General features: G+C 42.9%; 1 protein-coding gene across 3 annotated transcripts in view; it reads right to left on the reverse strand.

Moving 5' to 3' along the window:
• Positions 1-26,227, reverse strand: part of CLYBL (citramalyl-CoA lyase) — a 176,073-nt gene that overhangs the window by 26,978 nt on the left and 122,868 nt on the right. For all 3 annotated transcript variants that reach the window (XM_075137905.1, XM_075137914.1, XM_075137921.1), the window contains exon 3: positions 1,465-1,653. In XM_075137905.1, coding sequence (XP_074994006.1) covers positions 1,465-1,653 — 189 coding nt within the window. The remainder of the gene's footprint in view (positions 1-1,464; positions 1,654-26,227) is intronic.

The raw sequence follows: 26,227 nt of genomic DNA on the forward strand, positions 1-26,227 counted from the left end.
AAGTAAGCCCATCTTTTAGTTGTGCATCAGCCTCCAGGTTTTCTGCTGCACATAAATAAAAATGAAGGGGGGGGGGGGTATGGGTAGGGGGAAATAAACAGCTTCTGGGAGGCAGAAAAATCACGCCGGAGTGAGTTTTGGGAGGATTGGGAAAAGAAGGCAGCGGCGTTGAGCAGAGCGCGCTCTTTGTGTGCAAAGGTTGGGCAAAGTGAGAGGGAAGCAAAAGGCGGACAATGAGGCAGAAGGTGTTGGGGCTGGCTTGTTTTCCATGACGGAAATCAAAGTTAGCGAGAGGGAAGGTGGAAGGGGATGAGGGGACAAAGAGCCCCTGCGTCCCACCTCCCCGCAAAACCTACTTGGTGGCAGCAAGGGCCCTGCCATTTTGGAGGCATGAATATTCATTACTGCCAAGTTACGTCTAACACTTACATGGCTGTAAACCCTGAGAGGTATACTCTGGTTAATTTAATTAAATGTTGGTGGAAGGGGACGGTGTACTTTCCATCATGAGTGGCGGAGGCCGAAGGGGCAGTGCCACGGAACTGAGGGGGCTCATCACATACCCAACTTATTTGCTCCGCTGTACGCTCACGCCTGATCTTAACGTGAAGGTTAGATGCTGAGATTAAAATAGATCCTAATACGTCTGCCTGCCTTTCATCACAGCTTGCATGCGTGCTAGTTGCTCGGCCAGCCGTTCGCAAAAATACAGAAGTGAATAATTAAGCATTATTCCTTTACTGGCACATTACAGAAATAATGGTATATCTAAACAAATGTCCCCCTTTTCTTGACAATTAAAACAATTATAGCATAATTAGGCCTATTTCAAAGTTTTCTTAAGTAATTTGACATGCCAACCATTTACATTTCAGGTTTTTATTGGCTGAAAAGTCAGTCGTGAAACACAAACACACCTGTCAGCAATTAAAAAGGAAGAAATAGAGAACTGTTCAGGAAATAATATCTGTGCTAATTAAAAACACTAGTTAAAAGCTTCCTGTTTGTTCCTCCAGTTGCCCCAAGGAGTGACCTTCCCCCCAACCCATTTCTTCATATGTCGCTAACATGGTTTCCCCATCTCCTGCTTACAATGCATGTAACTAAGGCACACGGACGCAGTCATTTTGCATGTTAGGGAATTTAGAAAAGAGGCAGATATTTACGCCTCTGTTTTTGATAAGATGATACTCTGACATCAATATTGGTTCTTTGTTGACGGCAGGAGAAATAAATCTGACTTTCTTTATAAATGCAAGGTGTTTCACGTATGCTTTTTGTATAGCACGTCTTACACACATTTAAACGGCTGCATTTCCCGATTACCTTAGCCAAGCCATGCCATCATATGGTATCTGCAGCCTTCCTCATAACTTAGAGCCATTCATCTCCACGCCTGTGTGAACTTGGCCCAACGGCTTCGTCAAAAGCTACTGTGTTGTTGGTAAACAGGTAGCTACTCACCCATCTTATTTCTTCAACATTTTCAACCTTTGGCAGCATCATGCTTGAAGGAAGGGTCTTGGACTGCAAAAGCACCTCTAGATCTTCTTCTGCAAGACCGCTGGACACGGAATTTATCCTAACACACTTTTCAGCATGGCCAAAGTCAAACTCTTCAAGGGTTTTCACAACTGTCAGTCTTGCTTCTCTCTACAATATATATGTATTTAAAGGCACACAAAAAGAAAAAGAAAGCTTATTTTCTATTGACAGAAAAGTGCACTGAGTGGAGAACTTGTTGAAACAATATGGGGAAAAAGCTAGACAGCCAGTATATTGGTGTCCCCAAAATGTCCGTCACTCCTGGACTTTTATTGAAGTGGTCATCACCAGCACCTTGCAATTTTACCTTCCTCGTTTCTTTATAACTGGTAAACAAAATGCTTGGGTTTTCTGTCTAAGTATTTCTACACCATCACTTGTAGAAAACATGGCTTTTGTGTCCACTATTGCTGAACATGTCCAACAAACACAAATCTTTATACTAACCATAATGTGTTGCACTAACCGTCTGCACTCACAAAACCAGCATGTTAATAAATTTGCATAAAACAATTCATTTTTGTAATTAACCTCTATATTGCCTGTGCTAAAATAGCATGGACGTCAGAAAGCACTGATGTACATATACTTCTTTGGTTTTGCCATATAAATCTTCCTTTTCTCCATGTATCCAAAGCGTATTAAAGGCCGTAGTAGAGTTCGTAACTCGCATGTGAAAACACCACCAAAATAACTTGTAGATTTTTCTTGAACCATGTAAAAAGCTATTCTCCGGCACAAAATGAAATCTCGAAGACACGCGCTTCCCGTGGCCGTTCGCTATTTTTGTGAATGTAGATTTACAAACCTGTTTAATATTTGATTTGCATGAAGAATACTTGCATGCTTTTCTGAAACAAAACGCGTTTCTTGGCCTGGAGAAGAAGAGGGGAGGGAGACGGAGGGTGCTGGGCTCCCTGCTTCCTGCCAACTGCAGTTTCAACCCCAAATTCCTTCCAGTCGCCAACAGCCCCTAACAAATTCGCATTGTCAAAATGCACACTTATCAAAAGTAATTTCATTTGTGAAGAGTTTTTATGGGGCTAATAAAACTTTAAAGCTCCTGACTCACGGAGGTTCAGGAACAACTTTAACAATATGCAGTCGCTGAATAGAGATGCTTTTCAAGAAAACAGGCAAACTCAAGGGGAAAAAATAAAAAAAAGTCATCAAAGTTAATATCCAGGCTAATACCAATCAGCAAGACAGCACATGACAGTAGATTTAAACCAGACGGATGCAAATCTCTGCCGGCGAGAGGGGCAGAGGCGGTTTCCCAATGTGGTCTGAGTTAAACCGTGTGAGGGAACAGTAGCTTACAGTTGTCAGGTCCGATCAGAACAGGGTCTCCCAGGCCAGTTTAAGACAGCTCTGCAGTGTACTGATTTACAGGGCTGGGACCCCCGATAATTAGGGTAAGTTTAGAGAAAAGCAAGTGATGGCTCTAACTGGTTAAAAGGAAGGAATAATGAAGCAGAAAGTTAATGAAATCTGAAGCAAGCAGCCTTCAGCTTGGGGCTACTAGTTGTGCTTCTCCAAAGGCTGCGAGCATATGCCCCTTAATCGGACAGACGGGAACGAGGCGCACATGTACGCATCCCTGTGCTGCGATCAAGGGGCACGTTCAGAGGTAATCTCTGGAAAATACAACCCGAAACGTTCGAACTGCTGTGAATGGACTCTGACTGGGGCCATTAGGAAAGCCACACAAAGATGCATGCAGTTTACTACAAACACTCCAGCTGGAAGACAGCTCCGGCGTACAGCCGTCTGAAATGGTTCTTCTGAATTAGGTAAACCAAACCATATGATGCCATTACCGAGTAATACAAATCCCCTACGTTTTCCTTCTCCGACCAGGGGTAACAGGTTTCTAGGGCTGGGCCGAAAGTTTCTGGATATGATGCAGAAGGGTAGCTTAAAAACACGCTCCAAACCAATTTATGCTTTTAATTAAAGTCAGATTATTACCGTTTCAGCACACACTGATCCAATTTGCAAAAGAAAGATCTCCCCAAATTACCCACTAAGGCAGCATCCAATTCCAACTGAAGGCACATCTCGAGCAAACTTACAGCCTAATTCATTATGATTTTTTTCAGATTATAATAATGAGCAGTAGACTGTCTCATTAGCTATTTCCCTCCTCGGGCTGCAAACTCCCTTCCCAAAAAAGACAGATCGTGTCTTTCTAGGTATATTTCCATACAAAACACTTATTAACAGGCTGTTGCTGTTATCAATTTACATAAACTAAATGTGCAGCCCTCTGGTACGTATCCCAAAAATAACCAACAACTTCACTGAATTTATACCAACCAACAAACATGGGGAGGGGGTTGTTGTTTTTTCCCATATTTTAATAGAAAATATGTTGCTATGTTAGTTAACACACCCATGCCATCTGTTGGGTTGAGAACTGATGCATTTTCTTAGAGCCACTACGTTTTAGATCTGTCTGCCTAGATACCCCAGGAATGGAAATGTTTCCCTTCCACGACAAAATACTTCTAGCCACTACAGTTTCCACATCAGGATTTAATTTATGTTTTTAATTGTGGGACAAACTGAGAGGACCTCGTTGCCAAAGTCAGAGCTCGTGAGGGGTTTGACTCCGTGCCTATCCTTCCTACAACGGAGAAAATCTGTGGGGCATATCAGGTCCCCACCCAGGCTTCCAATAAAACATTTCATGGGTAAATAAAAAAATGTACTAAAACGTCTGACTAAATGTACTAAAAACATGGAGGAAAGGGAAAGCCCTTTCTGCCTCATTACGCAGTGAAATGCAGATGTTATTCTTCTTGTAGGATCCATGTGAAAAGCTAAAATTTTAAGCTAGGTAAAGTACTTCAACATTGTAATAGTAGAGAAAAAAGTAGTCCTTGACAGAATAAGGTTTTTATAGCAGTAGACGCAAGAATAAACACATTTTCCAAACTGTATGTAAAGTGCCTGCCAAGAACGGTCAAACTGGAATTTTTAAGGAAAGGTGAAAAAAATTATTTACCCTGTTCTTCACACGAGAACTACAACGTCAGATACTCTGTCATGACTGAATAGCTGATAAAGAAATAAACCTGCTTGTTAAGTAAACGATTCCATCCCCAGGTAGCTTGGGACGGTGGTATTCCCATTGGGTCCCACGTGGGCTGGGATCTTTATCAAACCGAACAGGAAAGACAACAGAGAGCTTCCATGGTAAACAGTGATATTATTAAAATATGCTAAATTTGCAACTCGTGCTGGAAAACCCACTGGAAAAGAAAATGTTGGTCAGGGTGGCTACTTTAGCATCCCTTCTGTTTGACTTGGAGGAGGACACGGGAAGATGTTCATTACCAGGCGCTGCTACGCCAACTGGAGAAGATAAAGGTTTCAGTGATGCGGCATCGCCGACAAATCCACCGCCACCCAGACACTGAAATTAAAGACGGGAATACGGGTGTTGCCGGCTCAATTGGCACCCATTAAACCTAATAACTAACCATCCTCACGAGTTCCTAGCTCTGAATTATCAAATCTGCAAAGAAAACAACATCCGTCCACTTTTACACTCCAGTGGAAGAGGTGGTCCCTCGCGGCGGGGCTGCGCAGTCTCGCCATCTGGAGAATAAATCGAGTGTGAAGTACAGTATAGTTTGGGACCAAGCTCCGTGGCGGCAGCCCAGCAGTTAGTTCATTAGTCCCAAACTTGCGGGGATTAGTGCGGTATCAGCTCTACTGTCGGATGGGATCAGGCAGGCAGAGCGCAAGACTCGGGGAAGGGGGTGGCGGAGAAGAAGGAGCCCCTCGGGCTTATTTATAAAACTGCAGAGTATAAGCACACCTAAATAGGTGCCTTTGGTAACAGTATTATCATAGTCCTCTACCAGCTGAATCAGTACTTCTCCTTCTTTCCTTCTTTTCTTTTTTTTTTTTTTTTTCCTTTTTTTCTTTAAGTTACATGTCAAGACATAGAAATTTCCACTTTGAAACAGAAGGAATGCCACAGAGCTGGAAGCTCAGCCACCCACTCATCCTGGACACAGTGTTAATACAGCAATAACGAAACAAAGATGGTCAGACTAACAGAATTTTGGGGACTGCAAGAGGAGACAGAAAAATGACATTTTCTTCTTTCTTTTCAAACTGGTACGATACCCCACAAACCAGTTTTCCAGCACTGTGATTTCCAGACTTGCCTGATTTTGGGGACAAAATCTCTGGTTTGCTTTATCTTTCTTGCCTAGTCTTACACCCTTGTTTTTCTCAGGTCTTCATGTAAAGATAGTGGGTACACTTAAAGATATGTTTATGTGTAGATCTCATCCTGTTAACATCTTTTGGTAATAATTCTTCACATGGAAATGTAAATATACGATGCGCTAAAATGGCAGGCCAGGATCTATCATCCTCATTGCCATAATAAGTTTGCATGTTTCAAATGGCAGAGGAAAAATTAATTACTATAATCACAATCCAAGTTATTTTTTGTGACAGGTCTGACATGGTAAAAACATACAATTATGTGTTAATGTTACTTCCCTGGAGTGGTTTGTTTACAGGACTTGACATTGCGGAATCTTTTGTCACTTATATTTGTGCATACTCTACAAATGCATCTCTCAAATAAGATTTTGCAGAAGCGCACATATATATTATATACCCACAGCGTTTTTGGGCAAAATTGAGTTTCTGCAGAGGGAAAGCCTGACATTTTTTAAATGCTTAATTCTCCACCAGTGAAGTGATGCCATACAGAATGATACTTCATTTAGTTTCGAATTCACAGATGAGATTGGCAAGAGAAAAGACAAATTAGGTTTGTTTTCAAGGGAACAAAGAGAACCGTAACCGTGGAGCAGAGTGTTCCTGAGAACAGGAGGCGCTTGGTTCACGAGACCTGCCTTCTACCTTACATGCATCAGGTACTTGTGAGAATAAATCTTTGAAACGGCAAACACTTATTTCTAGTTAGTCTTGTCAGATGGAAAAACTGCTGTAAAATATGCATACACTGCAAAGCCTTCAGGAAGCTGTTATTAAATAATTTCTTTTAGTTACCTTTGAGGAAATAATCAGCTGAGGAATTTTTAAAGACCTATGAAGTTTTAAAACACATTTTCTTTTGGTCCAACAGGGAACACGCCAAACCCACCATCTAATCCTAAGGGAAAGAAGGGGCAGGAGTGGGGAGGAGGAGGGAGAGTAAGGCCTCCGTCGTGTATGTCGGTGTTTCTCCTCTGCAGTTCAGGCAAACGCACGTTTTGGAGCACTGCAAGATTCCGATTTTTCTGCTACTCTTTCCTGAAATCTTCGAATTCTTTCTCTAATAATTATTTGGTCCATTCGAGCCTTTTCTTTTTTTACACCAACCTTTTCACTTTTCTGAAAGAGAGATTCTTCATGACATAATGAGTCATCTAACTCTGTGCATCTCTAGCATCTGCTGCTTTTCTCTCTGCTCTGCTAATTGTCTTTACATGCAGTACATCGTCTAGCAACACTAAAATGAAGCAAACTTCGGTGGCTAGCATTATGAACTAAGCTGCAATTTAATTATGCTCTGCTGAGGAATCTTGCTTTCTTTGCCCATTTTCCAAGAAGTTTCATTTAAGGCCTAGGAATGCATCAGTGCGCCTATCAACAATATTTATCCTGTATTTTTAAAGGACAAGATCTCTTAAAGCTGTTTATGAATAGCTGGGAGCTGCTTGCTGCCATGTAAGCTTAGCAAGCCTCTCCCTCCCTCTAACAGCGTGGACAATGTGGATCCTGAAGATATTAGGTGGGGTCTGTCCAACATCATCAGAGTTGGACAATTTCCGTATATGATGATCGGGTGATGGCCTGGCTTGAGATGCTGTGAACGTGGGGAACCAGAGGAGAAGAACCCGAGGCCCACCCAGCCGGCAGTCCAGGACTCAGGGCCCGTGCATCCCCATAAAGCTTTACGGGTGCTCAGCTATGTGAACACCATGCTTCTGCTGAGCCGGGGTATCCAAGGATGTGTATATTGGTGTAAGAGCAGAACATTTTCACAAGTTGTGTTTAAGATATTTTTCTGACTTGCATGTATCTCATAGAAATTCAAACAGAGGCCAGTAGGCTGCTAGAATGAATTGGCATATGGAAATAGTCATGTAGTATGAGGACTTAGCATAAATATCTCTGTAGCAAAAACAATACATACACAGGTGTGTGTGTATACATAAACACAGAAACAGGCTTATACCTTAAGACTATGTGTACAGAAATATTTCAAAAGGTTTTCTAATGACAGTACTATATGCAACAGCTTCAATAAAAGAAAATTTTGTTCATGTACGTAGGCAGCTATTCTTCTGTCTGCCAACTTTTATAAACACTTACAAAAGAGATGTAAACAACCTTTCAATTAAGACAAATCAAGCTAACGCTAATTTAAGCTGGCTGCAAGATGTAGTCTCTACTTTTTTCCCTGGCTTTCTGAGGATGCTTTTGGTTTTGTGACAAATTAGCATCACAAATGAAAATTCTTTAGAAGCATTAGTGTTAATTAGTCTTCCTGGACAGTCCGAATGAGCTGCTGCACGATGAAACGAGACCACAAAATACTCAATCTGATGTATCAATTAAAAAAAAAGGCTATACATTTCTTTCATCAGACACATGAATTTAACTGTATGTTACGGTTATTTTTTATTTAAAAATATTCTAGTTTAAGATGTATTTTCTTGGCATGATGTAAAAAATTATGGAAAATGTGTACATTTAGGCATCAATTTTTTATTTTTATAAACGTAACTTTTTGTTAATGCTGATAATGAAATACATTGCTGTCTGTCAAAAGTACATCGGCTTTAACAAATCATCAATCCCTGTTCAGCAGGTGTGGTGATTCTAAGTGAGATATGGATCAAACGTTTTGAAGATCGGCAAATGGGTACCATCAGAAGCGCTGTTTAATTACTGCCTCAATTTTTTAATAAATTATTTGAAAAAAAAATTAAAGCCAAACGAGGTAAACATTAAACAGTGTGGAAAGTTAAAGGCAAGCTAAAGGCAAATAAAAGTTTATCAGAAAGAAAACAACTGGCCAGAGGCTTACGCCTGCTTGTACCGAAGGAGCCAGCATCTGCCAAGCTGCTCCGAAGCCCCTAGGAACGAAGAAGGCATTAAGAAAAATCAGGTCAGCTGTGCCATGGCTTCCTTCATCCTTCCTCTTTTCTGGAAGAAACTTTTCCCAGTCTACCCACAGTCTCAATAAAACCAGGTGTTTCAAAGAGAAAACTTGGAACAACTGTGCATGTTTTTTTAGTATTGTGCAAATACTGATTAACAGCTCTTATCTCAGTTTTCATAAAGTGCTTTATCTGCATTGGTAAATAAGCAAATTAATATTCTGTAATGTGATCAAAATCCCACAGAATTCCCCGAGTCCAAGTGTTTACAGGTCACGCCCGCAGTAAAATCGTACTTGTGCAAAAAAGCTCTCATCTTGTCCTTTTCAATTTACATTTTAAAGTTAAGCGGTGTCACCTTGTAGATGCATGTGTTTCCACGCAATGGGTTTAGCACGGGATTCATGACACCAGCTGGTCACTCGGGTGTCATACGCTGAGCGAGGCACCCCCAGGAAGTCCTCCCACCAGGTGGGTTCTTGCGCCGTCTAGAGAGGACTTAAACCTTCTCATCTCATGGGCAGCTTTTTAAAGCAGAGGTTATCTCATGCAGTCCTGCGCTCCCTTGTGAGATCATGTCATTTGTCTCAGTTTCTATTTATGGACCTTCTGAGAAAATCTATACCATCAGATACCTTAGCTCCCGACTTCACCTGAAGATCTGTGGCCCCAACTGCTCACAAGGCACAACTGCTACTTTACATCCAGCCTCTCCTTTGGGGTAGTGAATCATCTATTTTCCTCCAAACCAAACCAAAGGTGTGGTTTTAGAGATGGGTCTCTGCAGGCATCATGCCCAAAGAGCAGTATGGGCAGGACTGCACCAAGTTCAGCTGCCTCCACCCTGCTCAGTCCTGTGACGCTGCTCCAGCAAGGCCTGTGTACCTTCAAACACTCACACGTGCCATCTTGCCATGCCCAGGGCATGCAACGCATATCCTCAGCTAAAGGTTAAAAACCCCCATGTTGATATGGCACACCGCTCATATTATTTCAGCTGCTGGAACTGAAGAAAAACCACCCAGAAAAACAATTGCACTGTAGGTCCATCAAAGCCCCACTCTGTGTCATGGGGAGATCCAGACCCACGTGCTATGTATCCGTCAGCGCAGTCAGTCTGCTCTAGAGGTTCGCCCCTATGCAATATGGACATGAGCCCCTCTGCCCCACTGGGCGAGGGCACCATCCTTGGATCAGATGCATTTAGCATTGTAGAAGTAGCCTATAATTGCAGTAATTACTTCCATGGGAGAATAATGTTAGGAGAGCATGAACGTAATTTTAGATGTTTTTAAGTTTAGAAGCTTGAAAGAAGTAGATGCCAGGAGCACTGAATAGATAGCTCTCCATGGGGATGTTCTACACAGGAAACTTTGATCTAACAAGCTTCGTACTAAATTGACACAACTCTTGCCCTCCTGCACAGCAAACTTGTTTTATACATGTATTTCTCAGCCAGTGCTTACCTTAACAAAGACCCACCTTACTACGCTGGATTCTGCCAGAAATCCTTCTTCTTTCTCTACCAGAAGGGCTTCCTTCAGAGAGAGATCCCACTTGGATGGGTGCCTGGGGTGAGGCAAGGAACTCAAACATCCCACTCCACCCCAAATGCAGGTTTTAGCACCTCCTGTAGGCAACATTGTCTCAGATGCTGCTAATGATGTGATGAAGCCCGTTGCAGCTAGCTGTTCCCTCTTGGCAGAGTCCCTGAAGGATGGGCAGCAGTACAAAAGCAACTGCACCCCCTTCTTTCCACCCCCACAGCCCTGAAGTGGGAGGGGGGAACAGCACCAGAATGCCATGTCCTGCTTGTCCCCGCATCGGCAGTGACTAGCTGAGGCAGAGACTGAGCCCTCATATAAAATAAGATTAACTCCGTGACTCATGTATTCATGGCAAGGAGTAAAAGGACCTTTTAGAAATGACTTCACTCGTTTTCTGTGGTCTAAACCAAAACTGACAATGTGAATTTTTCCCTGCCTAGACCTATGATTGGTGTTAAAGAAACTGAGATTTTTCTCCAGTGTGAAAGTGGGACCTGAGGAGGTGGTTATCTTCTAGGTCAAATCTCCCCTGCATCAATCCGATGGTTGTAGTATGGTATTTGTACATCATCGATAGATGTATTGTACTGGTACAATACAATACACATCTTTATAGACACGTAGAGAAGAAATCTTAACTGTTTATTGGTGTTCTTCAAAACCTTTTTAAGTTCCTCATTTAGATATTCCTGATTGCAGTGGAACAAATTACTGGAACTTGTGACATTTCTTTCCCTAAGCTTTTCTTCAACTGTATATTTTTTCTGAAGAAGTCAATATGCCCCATTTTTTCCCCATGCAAGCATTTCCAATGCAACTGTTTCTTGAGCCAAGATGCAAACTGGATCACTGAAGCAATCACATTAGAAAAACTCAGGTTTATTTTATTTCTGGATGGGAGAGTAGGATTTTTTTTTTCCCCTAGACCACTGCATCACTGCAAGCAAGGGGGTTGCAAAGGATGACAATAAGCAGCTAGGAAGGGCAACATGGAAGGAGGAACTTCTTGAGCTGTTTTTGTTTCTTCCACCAGAACCAACCAGCTAAGCACCCATCATTTTACTTGTTTTGTGCTAATGAGGAGAGTAGCAGGTAGGGTTCAAGCAAATGACTGCACCCCATAACAACCATCACTACAAGCCTCCATTCTTAAATCCGTATGTATTTACCCATAACGTTACCTCAGCCGGGGGCATAACCTGCCTCAGCAGGGCACCTTGTTAAATCATCGATTACTTGACTAACTCAACTTTTGCCCTCACTTAGGTTGCTCCCTTCATAACATTTTTCCAGGCCTGAGCATGCGGACTTCTTCACCTGTATTTCCATTACCTACTCTTAGATCTGTCCAAGTCCAAATTCGACATAGATTTCATCTGCTTCAAGCAGTTTGTCAGGCTTCAAGCTCAAATTCTTTATGTCTGGCTTATCAGGTAGTTTCTCTCACTGTTTGGACAATGACTCTGCCAAATGCAATGTCAATAAAAGACTAATAAGATGGGTGAAGCTTTGGACCACTTCTTAACACATATAGTAAATGCTGGGGCCAGCTTGAACCCTCCCTTTGTGCCGATTTAACTACTTTGAATTTAGTTGACACCGGTAACATTAAGTTGATGCAAAGCTTTGGCATGCATCTGTTTGCCAAAATGCTGCTAGCAGTATAATTTATTTTCCTGTGTGAATGAACTTCATGGACAATCAGGATTTTACAGCAGTATAATTGCATTCATACAGTACTGCTGCTTTGTTTTTATTATATCAAGTTTAAAACAACAGCGATAAAATGGAATTCAGTATTTACAAGTTTGACACCCATTAAATTGCCATTTTTGCTCACATTTTTTTTTCTCACATTTTTGCCCAACTTGCTTTATTGTTGTGTAACTGTCTGGACTAAATATGTATATAGCAATTTTTTTGTCCCTTTGACTTGATACGAATCTCCTTCTTGATCTGAATGAAAGACTGCCAAAAGAGATTCATGAAAACTTGTCCTACTTACCTAACGAACACTTTTTAAGGGAAACTGTTCTGCTTTACTTACTCGCTAAACCTATTTACACCTTTTGATTGCCCCAGTAATAACATGTTTTGTATTGAGACCAGAAGGTAGTTTTTCCCCCAAAGTGCTCAGAGACATCTTCTCCAGCCAGAATCCCCACTCCCATCACCTGCATCAGGTGCAGGTTGACCCTGGTGGGACTCGGGTGATGCTCCCTTCCCTTTCCTTGGCAGCGGCTGCTCCCTCCGCTGCCAGCCTGCCACCGAGCATTGTGACAGTCTGGCAGCTGCCCCTCCGGAAGCTCCCTGGCTCCATTTTCTCATTCCAGCTGGGCACCGAGGCACCGTCCCCACCAGCATGTTTGCGGCGCTTGCGCTGGTGCGTGGTTATGCTGCTGGATACAGCAGGTCCTTCAGGTCCTTTCCTAGTTAAGGTGTCTTTGCTTTCACTTGGGATGGGGCCGTGGCCAGTGCAGTCCAAGGTGGTCCTCACACCACTTGTCAAGGGTTTGCTCTACATCTACAGAACTTAACTTATTTTCTGAGGGCAAAATATACAGTGACATCAGTGCTGTTCGGCTTTATCTGTCGGCAAGTTCCCTGCCCATTTCTCTCCCCACCCTTTCATTTGGCATGCAATCGTCAAACTTCCTAGGAAGTCTCCGCTTTAGAGGCAGTCGGATTCCGCAGCACAGGTGCAGAAACAAGTCTGTTGTCCCTCTTGAGCCCACTGGACTACTCCAATATCTGAGGGTGCTGTACCAGACACAACAGTACCAGAAAACTGTTGTAAAGTGTGTATCTTACCAAAGTCTCTTTCTTTTCTGGTTCCTCATTCGATCTATCACCTTCCCCAGTGGGCTTCAGAGTCACAGAATCACAGAATGGCTGCGGTTGGAAGGGACCTCTGGAGGTCAGCTGGTCCAACCCCTGCTGCTCAAGCAGGGCCACCTAGAGCTGGTTGCCCAGGACCATGTCCAGACAACTTTCGAATATCTCCAAGGATGGAGACCCCACAACCTCTCTGGGCAACCTGTGCCAGTGCTCGGTCACCCTCACAGTGACAAAGTGTTTCTTGGTGTTCAGAGGGCACCTCCCGTGTTTCCGTTTGTGCCCATTGCCCCTGGTACTGTCACTGGGCACCACTGAGCAGAGCCTGGCTCCGTCCTCTTTGCGCCCTCCCTTCAGGTATTTAGATACATTGATGAGATCCCCCCCCGAGCCTTCTCTTCTCCAGGCTGAACAGTGCCAGCTCTCTCAGCCTTTCCTCATACGAGTCCCTTCATCATCTTTGCAGCCCCTCGCTGGAGTCTCTCCAATATGTCCACGGCTCTCGTTTACTGAGACCTCTGGCATTCTCTTCCAAATGATTCGCAAGGTTTAGAAGTCCTTTCTACTATTCGTCAGAAGTCAGAAGATTAAAATTATCTACTTCTTTTTTTATTTTTGCAAAATATTAAGGTCCGTTTTTAAAAAAATACTGGTATTCAGCACTCCAGTTTATGTATTAATATTATTTAAAAAAAAATTCCGATGTCCCTTCATGCTCTCAGCATCACCTTTCCCAATACAATTCTCATTTCCAACTGAGTGATTTGATCTTTGCTTTAAGATGATTTTTCATCTGTTGCTTATTTGGCTTTATTTCTTCTTGACCAGGTTTCACAGCTTCAGATTCTGTGTTGGCAGTTTCTTGGCCAGTTTTCCTTTCCTGTTGACCAGATATAATCTCTGCCAGTATGGAAGCTAAGTCCTCTATTGCTGGCCAAGCAAGAATCAATCATGCTGGATCTTACTAATGTAAATCTACACTTAACACAAATGTAATCCTCTTGGGAATTACCATCCGCCCTAACATAAACTTTGTCACACTTTATGAATGCTTATGATTATTAGTTAATTATTCTAGCCCACTTACATGCATGTTTGTAAATAGACAGCTATCAGGATAACTAAAATAGCAAGGCAAGAGTAGCAAAATGGCTTCAGTCTAACAGCTATATAAAGATATATATTTAAGAACACTGCTTCTGCCCGTTTCTCAGGACAGGTCGCTCCATACGCATGTGGACCTACTTTCTGGCTATTCTAGTTTCACATCTATATTGCAGAAGCGCTGTAGAGCCACAGGCAGGTTGAACCCCATTGTCCTCTAGACCATTCAGGCTTAGCACAAATGCACGATCTAGCGACGAGAGCTTTCACTCAGCCAATTCTGTGTGCCCAGAAGTTCAGCTCAGCTTTTTCATCCTGAACAATGGGGAAGCAAGGGGGACAGCCTAATATTTTATCCTCTGTTTTGCCTACGTAGTCTTTGTCCACCAGCGGTTTGCGGCATGAAAGGCAAACCTCTTGTATGTAACAGCTTTCAAAAAGCCTTCCTCCTGTAGACAAGGCGATGATGAGTTACAGTCACTGTTTGCTCTTATCCTAATCTGTTTTTCAAATGATGCCTTTTCTATCGTCTATATATATTGTTCTGCTCCTTCTCTCTGTGTCTTCCCACACTACGGAACGCTCTCCCGGCTGAATACAGGACAAAATGCAGAAAATTTGTTCTTCTGCTGTCCTATCTCCCAAGGATCACCTCCTCCCTTCGAGCTTTGCTTGTACTTTTTTCACTGCTCCTAGTCAAACAAGTTATTGAAATGTTTTTGTTTGTTTTTTGCTGTTTCCCTCCCTCGCCTTCAGTCGATGTTTGTAAAGCATTTAACACTACACCAGGCGGGTTAATTTACTGCACTGGTAAAACAGGCTATTTGGAGTGTCTTGCAACACTGACATGTTTTCAGCTTGAAAATCAGATGTCTCCATCCCAAAGGAAAGAATTCTTGCCAAAGCTTTGTTTATGTCGATGCCAGGTGCAATCTGGCCCAACAGTGGTAATGACATATGAACACTAAACAGTTTGTAAAAAGCATGCTTCAAAATGAAATCTGAATCCTATCTATAAAGACCCAGGTAAGAGTCTTACTAGGCATTTGCCTGGTGTAGGAAAGTATTTCTTTGTAGAAACATTAATTTGGCTTCTGGGCTCCCTTTAGTGTTATTAGTGGCTTCTGATTTCAATTTTTTCATTACAGATTGTTTTTCTTTTGCTTCTGGTAGAGTTTTCAAAGCCACAGGTTTATTGTGTAGAAATATTTTAACAAAAATTACTGTAATTACTGTATTTAATACTTTATTTTGTACATGGCTCTTGCACGTACGATTAACAAAAGAAACCTTCCCTCTTTTTGTCTCGCAGAGAGCAACCCTGATTTGGTGAAAATTAGAAATACTGCGATGCAATGCATACTGCAGCACCTCTTGAAAGGGAATTGCCAGAATTGAATTGCATCGTCGTCTTCTTGGACATGTTAAAAATAGGCTCTCATCCCTAAAGGAGATTTTTTGGTTATTGCTGGCTACACAAAAGGAAAAAAAATGTTAAACCTGTATGAGAGTCCTGACCCTTAGATTAAGCAACTCCCTGCCCATAATGTGAAAGCATCAGAAACCCTGGTAGGCTGCAACTTGCATATGTTTGTCTGAGCTCTGTGAGGGTCACATCCTCAGCATCACTTTGCAAACTTACGGTCAGATAAAACCGTGGGAAACAACAGTGGGTTGACACACTGAGGGGTTTTTAAAATGTGCCCAGATTTTGTTTGCAAATCTGTATTAAATTGACACTCCTACTGAATCAGCGGCCGTTTACAAGAAGATCTGGCCCTTAAAAATCAATGACATTTATGTAGTGATCAGATTCTTATCTCTTCGGAGGGGCAATGTTAAAACCAAACACCCACTGCTGCTGTTGAGTATGTGTTCCGCAGTAAGGAAGGTGCTCAGTGTGATCTACGTATCATACAGGCATAGAGCAAATCATTTGCCCATAGAGTAAACCAAACAAAAGCCGGGAGAACAATAGCAATGAGAGACTATTTGACAAAAAGCTATTCATGTGTGCAACCCATTACCTCACCACATACCTAAGTGTGAGCCAGTGGCTTTGGGTTTTGTCTTAAGGAGAAATCCGAAGAAATTTTCAGGATGCCTTTCCCATGTGTTTGAAGTAAAACCATGAGATCAGTATGCCTTTAAAATGAGAGATAAACCACTTAACACTTTAACTCAAACTTCAGAAATCATGATTCTTGAATCAGTGCCTCAGCAGAAAAGGAAAGACTCAGATTTGCAGATGGCAAGTTGCTTGCTGCAATCTGAAGGGGTCTATACTATAATGGCAAAAAATATGACTATATACACTTTCTTCCTCTGTCCATCTGCCACTGTTATAGTCTAGCGTGGGGGTGATTTTATTTAAATTTGGACTGTTTGCAGGCTGATTTCTCATTTCTGCAATCATTAGGTTTGTCACAAAAAGAGTAAATAGATTTTTAAAAAAAAAAACAACTGCTGCCTTGGTGCTGTGTGACTTAAATAGTGAAATCATTGCAACAGACTCCCACTGAAGAAATCTACATGCATCTGCTGCTGATCTGCATGGTATCTCATCCAGTGACTGTCTATCTATGTCTATACATGGAGGGTCTGGGAATCTTTACAATGGTTGTAAGTATTTTCTGAAATGGAAGATGAAGAATAGTGGTAATGACCAGACAGACCAAGAATAAAAGAAGAGAAATACATTAATAATAGAAAATGAGTCATGCAAATGGATATTTTATTTATTAATATATAAAGGTCATAGGAAGAGTCATCTTGTTTTACTCACTTATTATTCACCTTCATCCAGGAAAATTATACACTAGCTTGCCACGGTTTCCCCCGCACTCATTTTGTAAGGAAAAATGTCAGCGGACAGAGGTATGTATTTATCAAGACACAGAGACATTGAAAAGCTGTCAGGAACCATGACTGCAAACATTGTATCATTCACCTTTCCCCTCGCTCAAGACTTGCCAAGAATAGGACATATAGATGGATTTTTTTTTTTTTCCAGAGGGACTGGATTTGCCTAGAAGAAGCTTTTGTGCCTTCTGCCATCAGACCCTCACCCTTGCAGGGATCGCTTGGTGAACCTGCCTCCTGGAGCGGTGGTCCTCATGGACAAATCCCCCCGGCCCCTGCGTATCCTCATGCCTTTGGGCTCCCAGCAGCACTGATGCACCAAGGAGTTGTTCCCACTGCTCTGCAGAGTCACCCCCCAGTACGCTCCGCTCCCCAGAAGGCAAGCTGACGGCTGCAGGGAATGGGAGCAGCTGGCCAAAGCTGCCAGCTCGCCCAGGCTGACGGCAAAGGAATTGCAGCAAATAATGGAAATCGGCTCCTTAACATGTTACGTTTTTGAAATGGCCTATGATGTTACAGGATGCATACAGTGGTTTTAGGGCTTGTAGATCATTAGCTCAGGGGCTCTGAAAAATTAATATCTCAAGGCAGACTTTGAAAGGGTTCACTTTAAATAGCTTATTCTGTGAAAATGAGAAAACATCAAACTAAAATTATTCGAGAACATTGATTCCCCTCTCTTTTGCGCTGCGGAAGGCGTGTCAGTGCACAAGCCGGAAACTCAAGCCCATCAAGAGAGTAAAGATTTTGGATCTGTGTTTCGTGCAAGCTGGAAGAAAATGAGGCAGCTGTCAATAAGGTTTCATCCTGCTTTGAGTCCCATGGCAACTCCACTAGTGAAGGGGGAAGGCGAGTTTGGCCCATTGCTTGGCAGCACCTTGCAAGGTATACATCTGCGTATAAGTCATCTTCCCGGTCCAAATACTGACCCACCTTAAATATTTTTGGCTTTTTTTCTTCTTTTTCCTTTAAAATTTCAAAGGAACTTTGATTTTGTTATATCTTGCCTTCAATATTTACCCTCCATCAAAATGTTATTGATATAATACAGCATACATGTTATTCTAAGGTCAAGGAAAACAGCGTTAAAGAGCATCGAAGAGCATTATTTGCTGTGGATCTGAGAATGTATAAACACTAATGTATTTCTTTAACTGAAGAAAATGAATAGGCAGGAGATATTTTGTTACACGGTTCTGAAATGAGGATCTTTGTCTAAAGCTGATGTAAAAAATAAATGGGTTTTAAGCTATGTAATATTTAAACTATCTAGCATCTTTGTCCCTTATTCCGTGTCAAGTGGGTACAGACTGCAGCGATTCTGATAAGGAGGCTTTTCACATTCACTTCAACCAGGAGTAACCCAAGATGCAGAGGGGGGTGAAGAACAAAGGTCATATTTATAATCTGAAATGCTGCAAAATGTATCTCTTCAAGTTTTCAGCTGAACTGAGATATTTATCTTAACAAGATCTAATTAGACCTAATTTCCATAGCATATCAATTATTTTCCTCATTAGAGTAGCTAATGCCATGTTCAGATATCATGGCAATCAAGCTTGCGATTTCTGGAAAAACTGGTTAGAGGGCTTAGTATTAAGTGTGTTTCCAACTGTGAAATTTATCCTTCTGAGCAATGCCTCCCAGTTTACTCACTTTGTTCCAGGATTCTCCGCAGCATATGGCCACTGGAACCCATTAAATAACAAGAAGTAAGACAAAGTCAGCGATGAGTCAAAAATAGCTGCACTAGTGAATCGCCTTTCAAAATTCTGTCTCTAACAAGAAAAATAATGAAGAATAAGACATGCAATTAGAAGAAATTAAGGTCAATTTTCAAGCCGGGTTGCCTACGTGGTGGTTTCGAAATCCACGTTAGGCACCTCAAATAAAAGCAGTCTGATTGAACACCTGCAGCTCTTGGCAATGCACTCGCGCATATAAGGCAGCCAGGCAATTCTTGTACACAAAGTCTCTACCTCTCGGTTTTATTTTCCCCATTACCTAAAACTCTTAAAACTCCAGGTCCTAATCGCTAGGTTTGACACGTTCCTTTCTCCTCCTAAGGAAGATACCCAGTGTTTCCAGTGCGTGGCCATATGTGTGCCATATACTTGTTGGACAAGTCCCATTTGCTCAGCAGGAAAGTGAAGGCACTTTTTTTAGTACAGGAGTTTGTCACAATGTATTTTGCCAAATATATTGTCACAACGTATTTGGATTCCTAGCATCCAGCCTGAGTCATCTAAAAGTTAGGTGTCTGCTTTTTTTCCTAGGATCTTTTTACAGTCAATAGTGAGAGGTTGGTATATCTGGAAGGAGATTTATCTTCTCCTAGACGAGCTGCCTCAGGCACAGAGATGATTTGTTCTTTGGAGGCACCCAGCTCCCTCGGCTGAATACGCAGGGAGCCTCGGCAGCTGGTTGAGACGAAGCACCTTCTTCCTAGGGAGCTACAGCAGGCAAGATCAGTCTCACCTCAGTGTTTTTGGGGCTGGTGGCTCCTATCCCAGATGAGACACGCAACGTTTTGCTAATATGAAAGGTCTAACTACAGACCTTTGCTGCTACAAGGATATCCCACTAACAGTGGATCTTCAGGATGAGCTCAATGTATGGTTACGCCGACACGTTGCATGGCTGAAAGCAGGGAGGTGTTTTCATTCACAGCTATACTTTAACAAATGCTAGCCAACTACGTTCATCCCCTCTCATTTAAAATACACTCAGTGCTGTGGATGGGTGCGTGTCAAACGAGGCATAGGAAACATGCAAGTTTCGGAATAAACTGAATTCTTTATTTACTGCATTTCGAAGCTTTGTGGTTATTATTATTTGGTTAGTTTTGTATCCAACTCCCTTCATTTGCAAGTAAAAAGATGCTTCATCTGGCCGTCCAAATAGTATATTCAAACAAAATATCCTAGGAAATAAACAACTCTGCTCTTCTGGCCTGTGTTATGAACAATAAAAAGTTATCTGGAGTCCACAGACTGTATCTACTGTGTCTGTCCCCTTACACCTAAGCATATCTATGGATTTAATGGGCGTATTCAGGTATAACGCAGATCGGAATCTGGCCACGTAACTCCTAATTGATTTAAAATTATATGGATGGTAACAGTGCCAGAAGACAATTTAGTTTGCTCTCTTTCATATTGAACTGAAGTTGTTTGGTTTTCTTAAGAGAAATAAAACTGATAATTGTCACCACAGTAAGTAAATATGTCTGAATACACGCAGAAAGCAGATCTATTGGGTAAGAAGGTTACAGAATCTCATTTTGTGGTCCATCTGCTCCCTCTTTGCTTCCCAAGCCAACAGACACTAATCTGGGATGAAGAAACTGACAGGACATGGGGGAGGAGTAGACGGTCACGATTCCAACTCGTTTCAGCTTTTTGATATATGTGCTCATGCCATTGTGATATAATCGAAGGAAAATAATGCAGTGGAGTCAGGAGGACAATTCAAATAATTATGTATTACAGCAGCATTTTACTGTTTGAGACTCTCTCATAATTTCAGTGCAATTTATGTATTTTACCTCTAAGACCCGAGCGCTCAAAATTAATGTTCAAGGGGAAAAAGGTGCATTGCTGGAAAAGATTGTTAAGCAGATCATAAGCTGAAATAAACAGTAAAATAATCAGATCGAGCTAAGAAAAGTGTCCAGGGTACTCCTGTTGGAATTTTTTTTTTGTTCTAATTTGCGTCTATGCTGATGGTCTTGAAGAAAATGTGAACATCACCCCAATAAAAATTTTCTAGCGACCCTAACATGAAAAAAATCAAAAGCAGTGCAAGAGAATGAGAACTAAATACAAAAGAGCTAAGGATAAAAACAAAATTCAAAGCCACGGACTGTCACTGAGAAAGACAAAGCCGAAGCGGCAGTGTGGCTAACCAGGGATGGCAAATGGGAAAGGGATGTGCTGTGTGACAGCGCAGTAGTAAAAAACCAGCCAATGGAGCTGTACCGTGTCACCTCCATCTCCGTGCAGCTCTGCAACAACAGTACTGCCAGTCTTTAGCTATTTTTAATTCTGGGCACTTTGTCATCAGAAAGACCGTAATAAATAGAAATATGTTTGTATGGAAGCAAGAAGGAGCAAGGTAAAAAAGAGAGATGAAAAGAGATAAATACGTATTGTTTGGCTTAACTGTGATTAAGACGCAAGGCATGTACAAATAATTTAAGCGTGTTAACACTCTGCTGACAGTGGTAAGTTCTTGAACGCAGTAAAAGAGAAGTATCACTAGCATTTGGGGTATGTACCATGAAGAAGTTACCAAAATAAAGCCATTGTCAGTGGGAGAGTGTGTCTCATGGTTAAAGCACCTAATCCAAGACTTTAAAATCATTTTGACCACACGATGTGAAGCGCTGACGCGGTGTAAGGTCCCTCTGCCAGGTGAAGGCTGTTTACACTTTCTGGAAGGATAACTTCAGCCCAGATCAGAGGCTGTGGACCTGCATAAAAATGGCTGGACTTCCCTCAGCTAACCATGGACTTTTCACGGGTCCCTGCTTATCCCCTTTCCACTCCCAGTCCTCCAAAGCTACCTGGTTGTCCCTTGGATGCGGTTGCCCTCCCCTACGTGCAGAGCCATGATGATTCGTGAGGAAGCTGGCGTAACTTTGACCTTTTTTTGCCCACTGCGAAACACCTGAAGTGACTCAATTGCTCCCAAGACACCACGGCCCAAGTCAACCACACCAAACAGCAGCACAGTGCTACCGATCACCAGTGTCGGGGCTGAGCTGGTGGCCCCAGCCAAACACGATGGAGGCTATGTGCTGATAGTGTTATTCCCGGGGAACACCAGCATTTGGTCAGGGCACCGAACGCGCTTGGGTTGTGAAGGCAGCAGCCACGCAGGGGCAACCAGGGGGGAGCTCAGGACATTGCCACGCACGTGCCATGTGGATACTTTAGGACACTGGAGCAGTAGACAGTCAAGGGAAAGCTCTGAGCTAAGCCTATGAAATGGTCAAGGGCAACAACAGAAATTCAAGGTCAGCACTACGAGGAGCTTGCCTGCATCCAAAGAAGGACACAGACACAACTACAAATGCAACAAGAGGTTCCCTGGAGAAGCAGTCATCCTTTGACTGAGGACAACTTAGTTCTTTCCAGAAGAGGTTAATGACCACACCATAGATGGAGAAGAGATGACTGTCGGGAACCTCTTTGAAGCATCGGTTTCCCAAGATATCCAGCAATTGGCTTGACTTCCATGTCCCTCAATGTGAAAGCAATGTTTGGAGGCCTTTTGTTTCATGTTTTTTCTGGGCATGCTGAAAAGTACCGGGCAAAATGGTAACTTTTTGCAGCTCCGTTCTCTCACACAGACATATACACACACCTACATAGCTGTCTCAGCCTTGCATACTCCCAAACAGCCCTGGCCCTGGCACAGGGTCTAAACTTTCCAGGGTCTAAGGCCTTTCTCCTTATGGGCTTGCCCTCCCTAGGATTAGTGGTCATGAATCACATGGTATTGATTTTGTGAGAGCCAAGAATTTCATACAGCAAAGCCCATACCATAATTACAGATCATCCTCTGAACTTCATCTAACGCATCAGGATTTATAAAAATCAAACCTGAACTTGAGATAAAAAAGGGATTCCCAGCACAGCAAGCTTTTCCAGAGAAACATGCACAGATCTCTGCTTTTATGGTTTAATGCACTACAGGCACAGTACGCAATCACAGAGTAAGGGTATGCTTGGCGTGAGCAAAGATGCTCATTCATCAGCCTAGAAGAGCATGGATCCAAGCCACATCCTCCGACCTATGTGGTGCCTTCAAATGGTCAGAGTGATCACCAAAAAGTCTGTCTAAGCTCTCTCTCCTCACTGTCTTGTATTTTGGAAGCTGGTCTTGATCCATTCATCTTCCACCGAAGCTGTAAAAAATTCTTTGTTCCCAGGAGTATGAAGAAAGAAACTTTCCCCTTCTACCTACACTGGATCAGGGATCCCTGGAAAGAGAGGCAGTGTCTTTGTGTTTAATAGTCCTTGATTGGATTCTTTCACGAATATGCTCTGTTGCTTTTTGGACTGATGTTCATTTCCACACTATTGAGAGGGAAAAAAGCCTAACTATGCATTGTGTGAAACAGAGCTGCTTTTCGATTTGCTTGGAACGTGCCACTTGATAATTTTTCTTGTTTGAAGCATCTTGGCATCTGCAGCCAAAGCCAGACAACTCAAGGACACAGCTGGTCCTACAGGCTCTAGAGAAAGCCTGGGAACAAAACCAGGGCTGCAGTGGTGAGAGAAGACTCAACAGAATGAATGTGCAAAATCAGACTTGGCAGAGAAAGCCACCATAAGCGTGGAGCACAGCCAGGCTTCAGTGGGTGCCTCAGTGGAAAACGTAAGGGCCTTTGTCCAGGACATGATTAGCAGAGGTCAGCTAATGAATAATACAGGAACAACACTTTCTCCTCCTTGAAATCCCATGTCCAGCCTCTACGTCCCATCTCTTGATGCAGCTGGAAAGCCCAATGCAAGCAAAGGCTGCTTTGACAACCCATGTGTCCATCACCTGCAGGAAGTGAGGGCTGAGAGCTTTGCTGGCTTTTACTTTACAGCCCTGAATGTTTGGTAGCGTAGCAGAAGAAAGCTGAGCAATCACCAGCTTCCAGGTGGCCATGGCAGTGTTTTTGTCCCCCCTTTGCAAGGGGGTTCATCAGCCATGAACATAGTCCTTCTCATCCTGCAGCTCTCGCTCTGTTGCTGAGCCCTCACTGCGCTGCTGCTGGACCTCCTGTCCTTGTCCCCTCCTGCAGGACAGACACCGGCGTGCTCTGTAAACCCAGCTCCACCTGCAGCCTCTCCCTGTGCATGGTCTGGACGGCACAGGAGACGGGCTGGTACTTGAGGCTGGGGATTCCGAGCAGAGCCCTGCTCCCGCTCGTAGGGTCTTTGATGTCCCCTGGCACGTGCTTCTGCGGCTTGTGAGCTGCTGGAAAGCAAACGGCATCCTGAAAATGGCACAGAGTTTCTCTGGCAGGCTATCCGACGTGGTGGCCAGTGCCCCACACTGCAGTGGGTGGGCAAGCCAACGCAACGGGGCAGGGGATGCCGTGCACCAGACCCATGTCCCAGGCTGGCAAAAACACTGTCCCACGTGCCCTGCCCTGCTCAGCGGAGGTGCCTGATCTGGAGCCGCCTCCACCGACTCAGCAGTGCATTAGATCCTGCAGCGCCGGCCTGGGACTGATTGGTTTGGGAAGGAGTTGGCTAGAGGAATGGTGAAACCTGACAGGTGGCACGCAGATGGAAAGGAATTAAACCTCTATCGTTTGCTGCTCTTTGATTCACTGCAAATTCCTTTCTGGGGAAGGAAAAAAAAATCATGTCTTGTTCTAGACCAAAGATTTGGGTTTGGAAGATCATGAAATACTTCAGTGCTCATAGGGACTTAAAGACTAAACAAAACCAAAAGCTCTGGAAAAATTCAAGTTCTACTTCTCTGCGTGGGTCCATCATGGGACCCACCTTTTGATACAGCCAAGCATTAGAACTATTAGGTGATTTCTCTTAACTTGTGGCTCTTCCTTTTCTTTTACCTTCACACAGCCACTTACTACTGCATATCTTGGTTCAAGTCCAAGTATCTATCCTGAAAACAGGATGCGTGACTTTTAAAATCCAGGCAAGTCAAAGCATTGGAAGGATTTGCTGCTCATGGAAAATTACCAGATGCAGTAACTTCTCAAGAAAGAAGCAACGCCAGCCAAAATAACATAGGTGGGTAGGTTGAGCTAAGTAATCCATACTGACTGGGCAGACCGAGAAGTAATTGCTGCGAACCACACATGTAAGAGAAACTACTTGTTGTAAAACGCACCCTGACCGCAGTTATAAACAGAACTAAAATGAAAATGTGGATGTTCAGATTAATGAATTAAAAGCAATGACAATTTCGATTGGTTCCTAAAAATACAATTAAATTTTTTTTTTCCTGCAGATACAGGAAAAACAATTTGTAAAGGAGAACCCAAATAACCCTATTTGCTTTAGGTCCAATATATTTAGCAACAGCCTAATTTAAGAGATTTAAATGGAGCTTTACACAAGTGCTGGAGAAGAACCCAGCCCCCTTGGTTCCAGGCCCCACGGGGGTTAGTGCCGACCTCTGCCCAGCACCGGACTCCCACCCTTCCCACCAAAATAACGTTTGCTTACTAATGGCTCTTTCTCCAAAAGGTGTAAATGGGCCCTCCTTTGAGCTCGTCACAGATTCAGCTTTATTCTTTTATCTTCAGTAATTTGGAGGGTTTTTTTCCCCTGCAGATAGTTTCTATGTTCCACTCGCTGCTATTCGCTAGAGAAAGTCTCTTGGGCTTTTTGCCCTTTGTATTTCCTCTCTTCTTTCATGTGGAGAAGACTGCCAACGTGGGATTTGCAAACTGCTGCCAATATGGGATTTGTGCTGCTGCGGCTGCCAATCTTTAATTTAGCATATGTATAAAGCTAATTTTTGGACACGATGCTAGTGCCTGGCATCTCTGCAGGAGTCAGCCAGGTTGTAATGTTTGTATTGTACTGCACTATAAAAAACAATAAAAAGAAAATATAAAGGAAAAAGCCTTTTATCTCTAGCTTTATAGCTACAGATATGGTCTAAATACTTGTATTCTCCCTCTGCATCTAAAATTCGCTTCCTCCTTTCTGTGCCGTAGCCCTTTCTTTTAGATTTGCAGTTTGTGTTGCCTGCAGTAGGAGCCAATGATAGGCTCCTGCTCCCTACTGAGCATATCTTCATATTAAAATGTATAAATGCAACTCTTTAGCAGAAGAAAAAAAGACTAGTTTCCCTTTAATTATATTTAAACTACACAGCCCCATGCGCGAAGTAATACTTTCTACTTTTTTCAAAATATTTTAATACAGAGAGTTGGAGAAAAAAATCTAATCATTCAGGAAACATCTTTCTTACAGAAAACATAAGCTTGACTACCCTTCTTTGGCAAGGACATCTGCAGTTCAGGAGGGGGTTCCTGCAGCGAACCCTCTAAAATACGACAGTGCTGTTCTGGCCTCCGCTCGGGAGCGGGAGCAAGCCGAACTCTGGCTCCGGGAGGACCCCGTACGGAGGACCCCGCGCAGCCCCAGGGAGCTCCTCCTTGCCTGGGAGCGGGCAAAGGGGAAAGCCGCTGGGGAAGCCGGG

Source organism: Calonectris borealis, chromosome 1 (assembly GCF_964195595.1).
Source record: "Calonectris borealis chromosome 1, bCalBor7.hap1.2, whole genome shotgun sequence".
In the NCBI taxonomy this organism is placed as follows: Eukaryota; Metazoa; Chordata; class Aves; order Procellariiformes; family Procellariidae; genus Calonectris; species Calonectris borealis.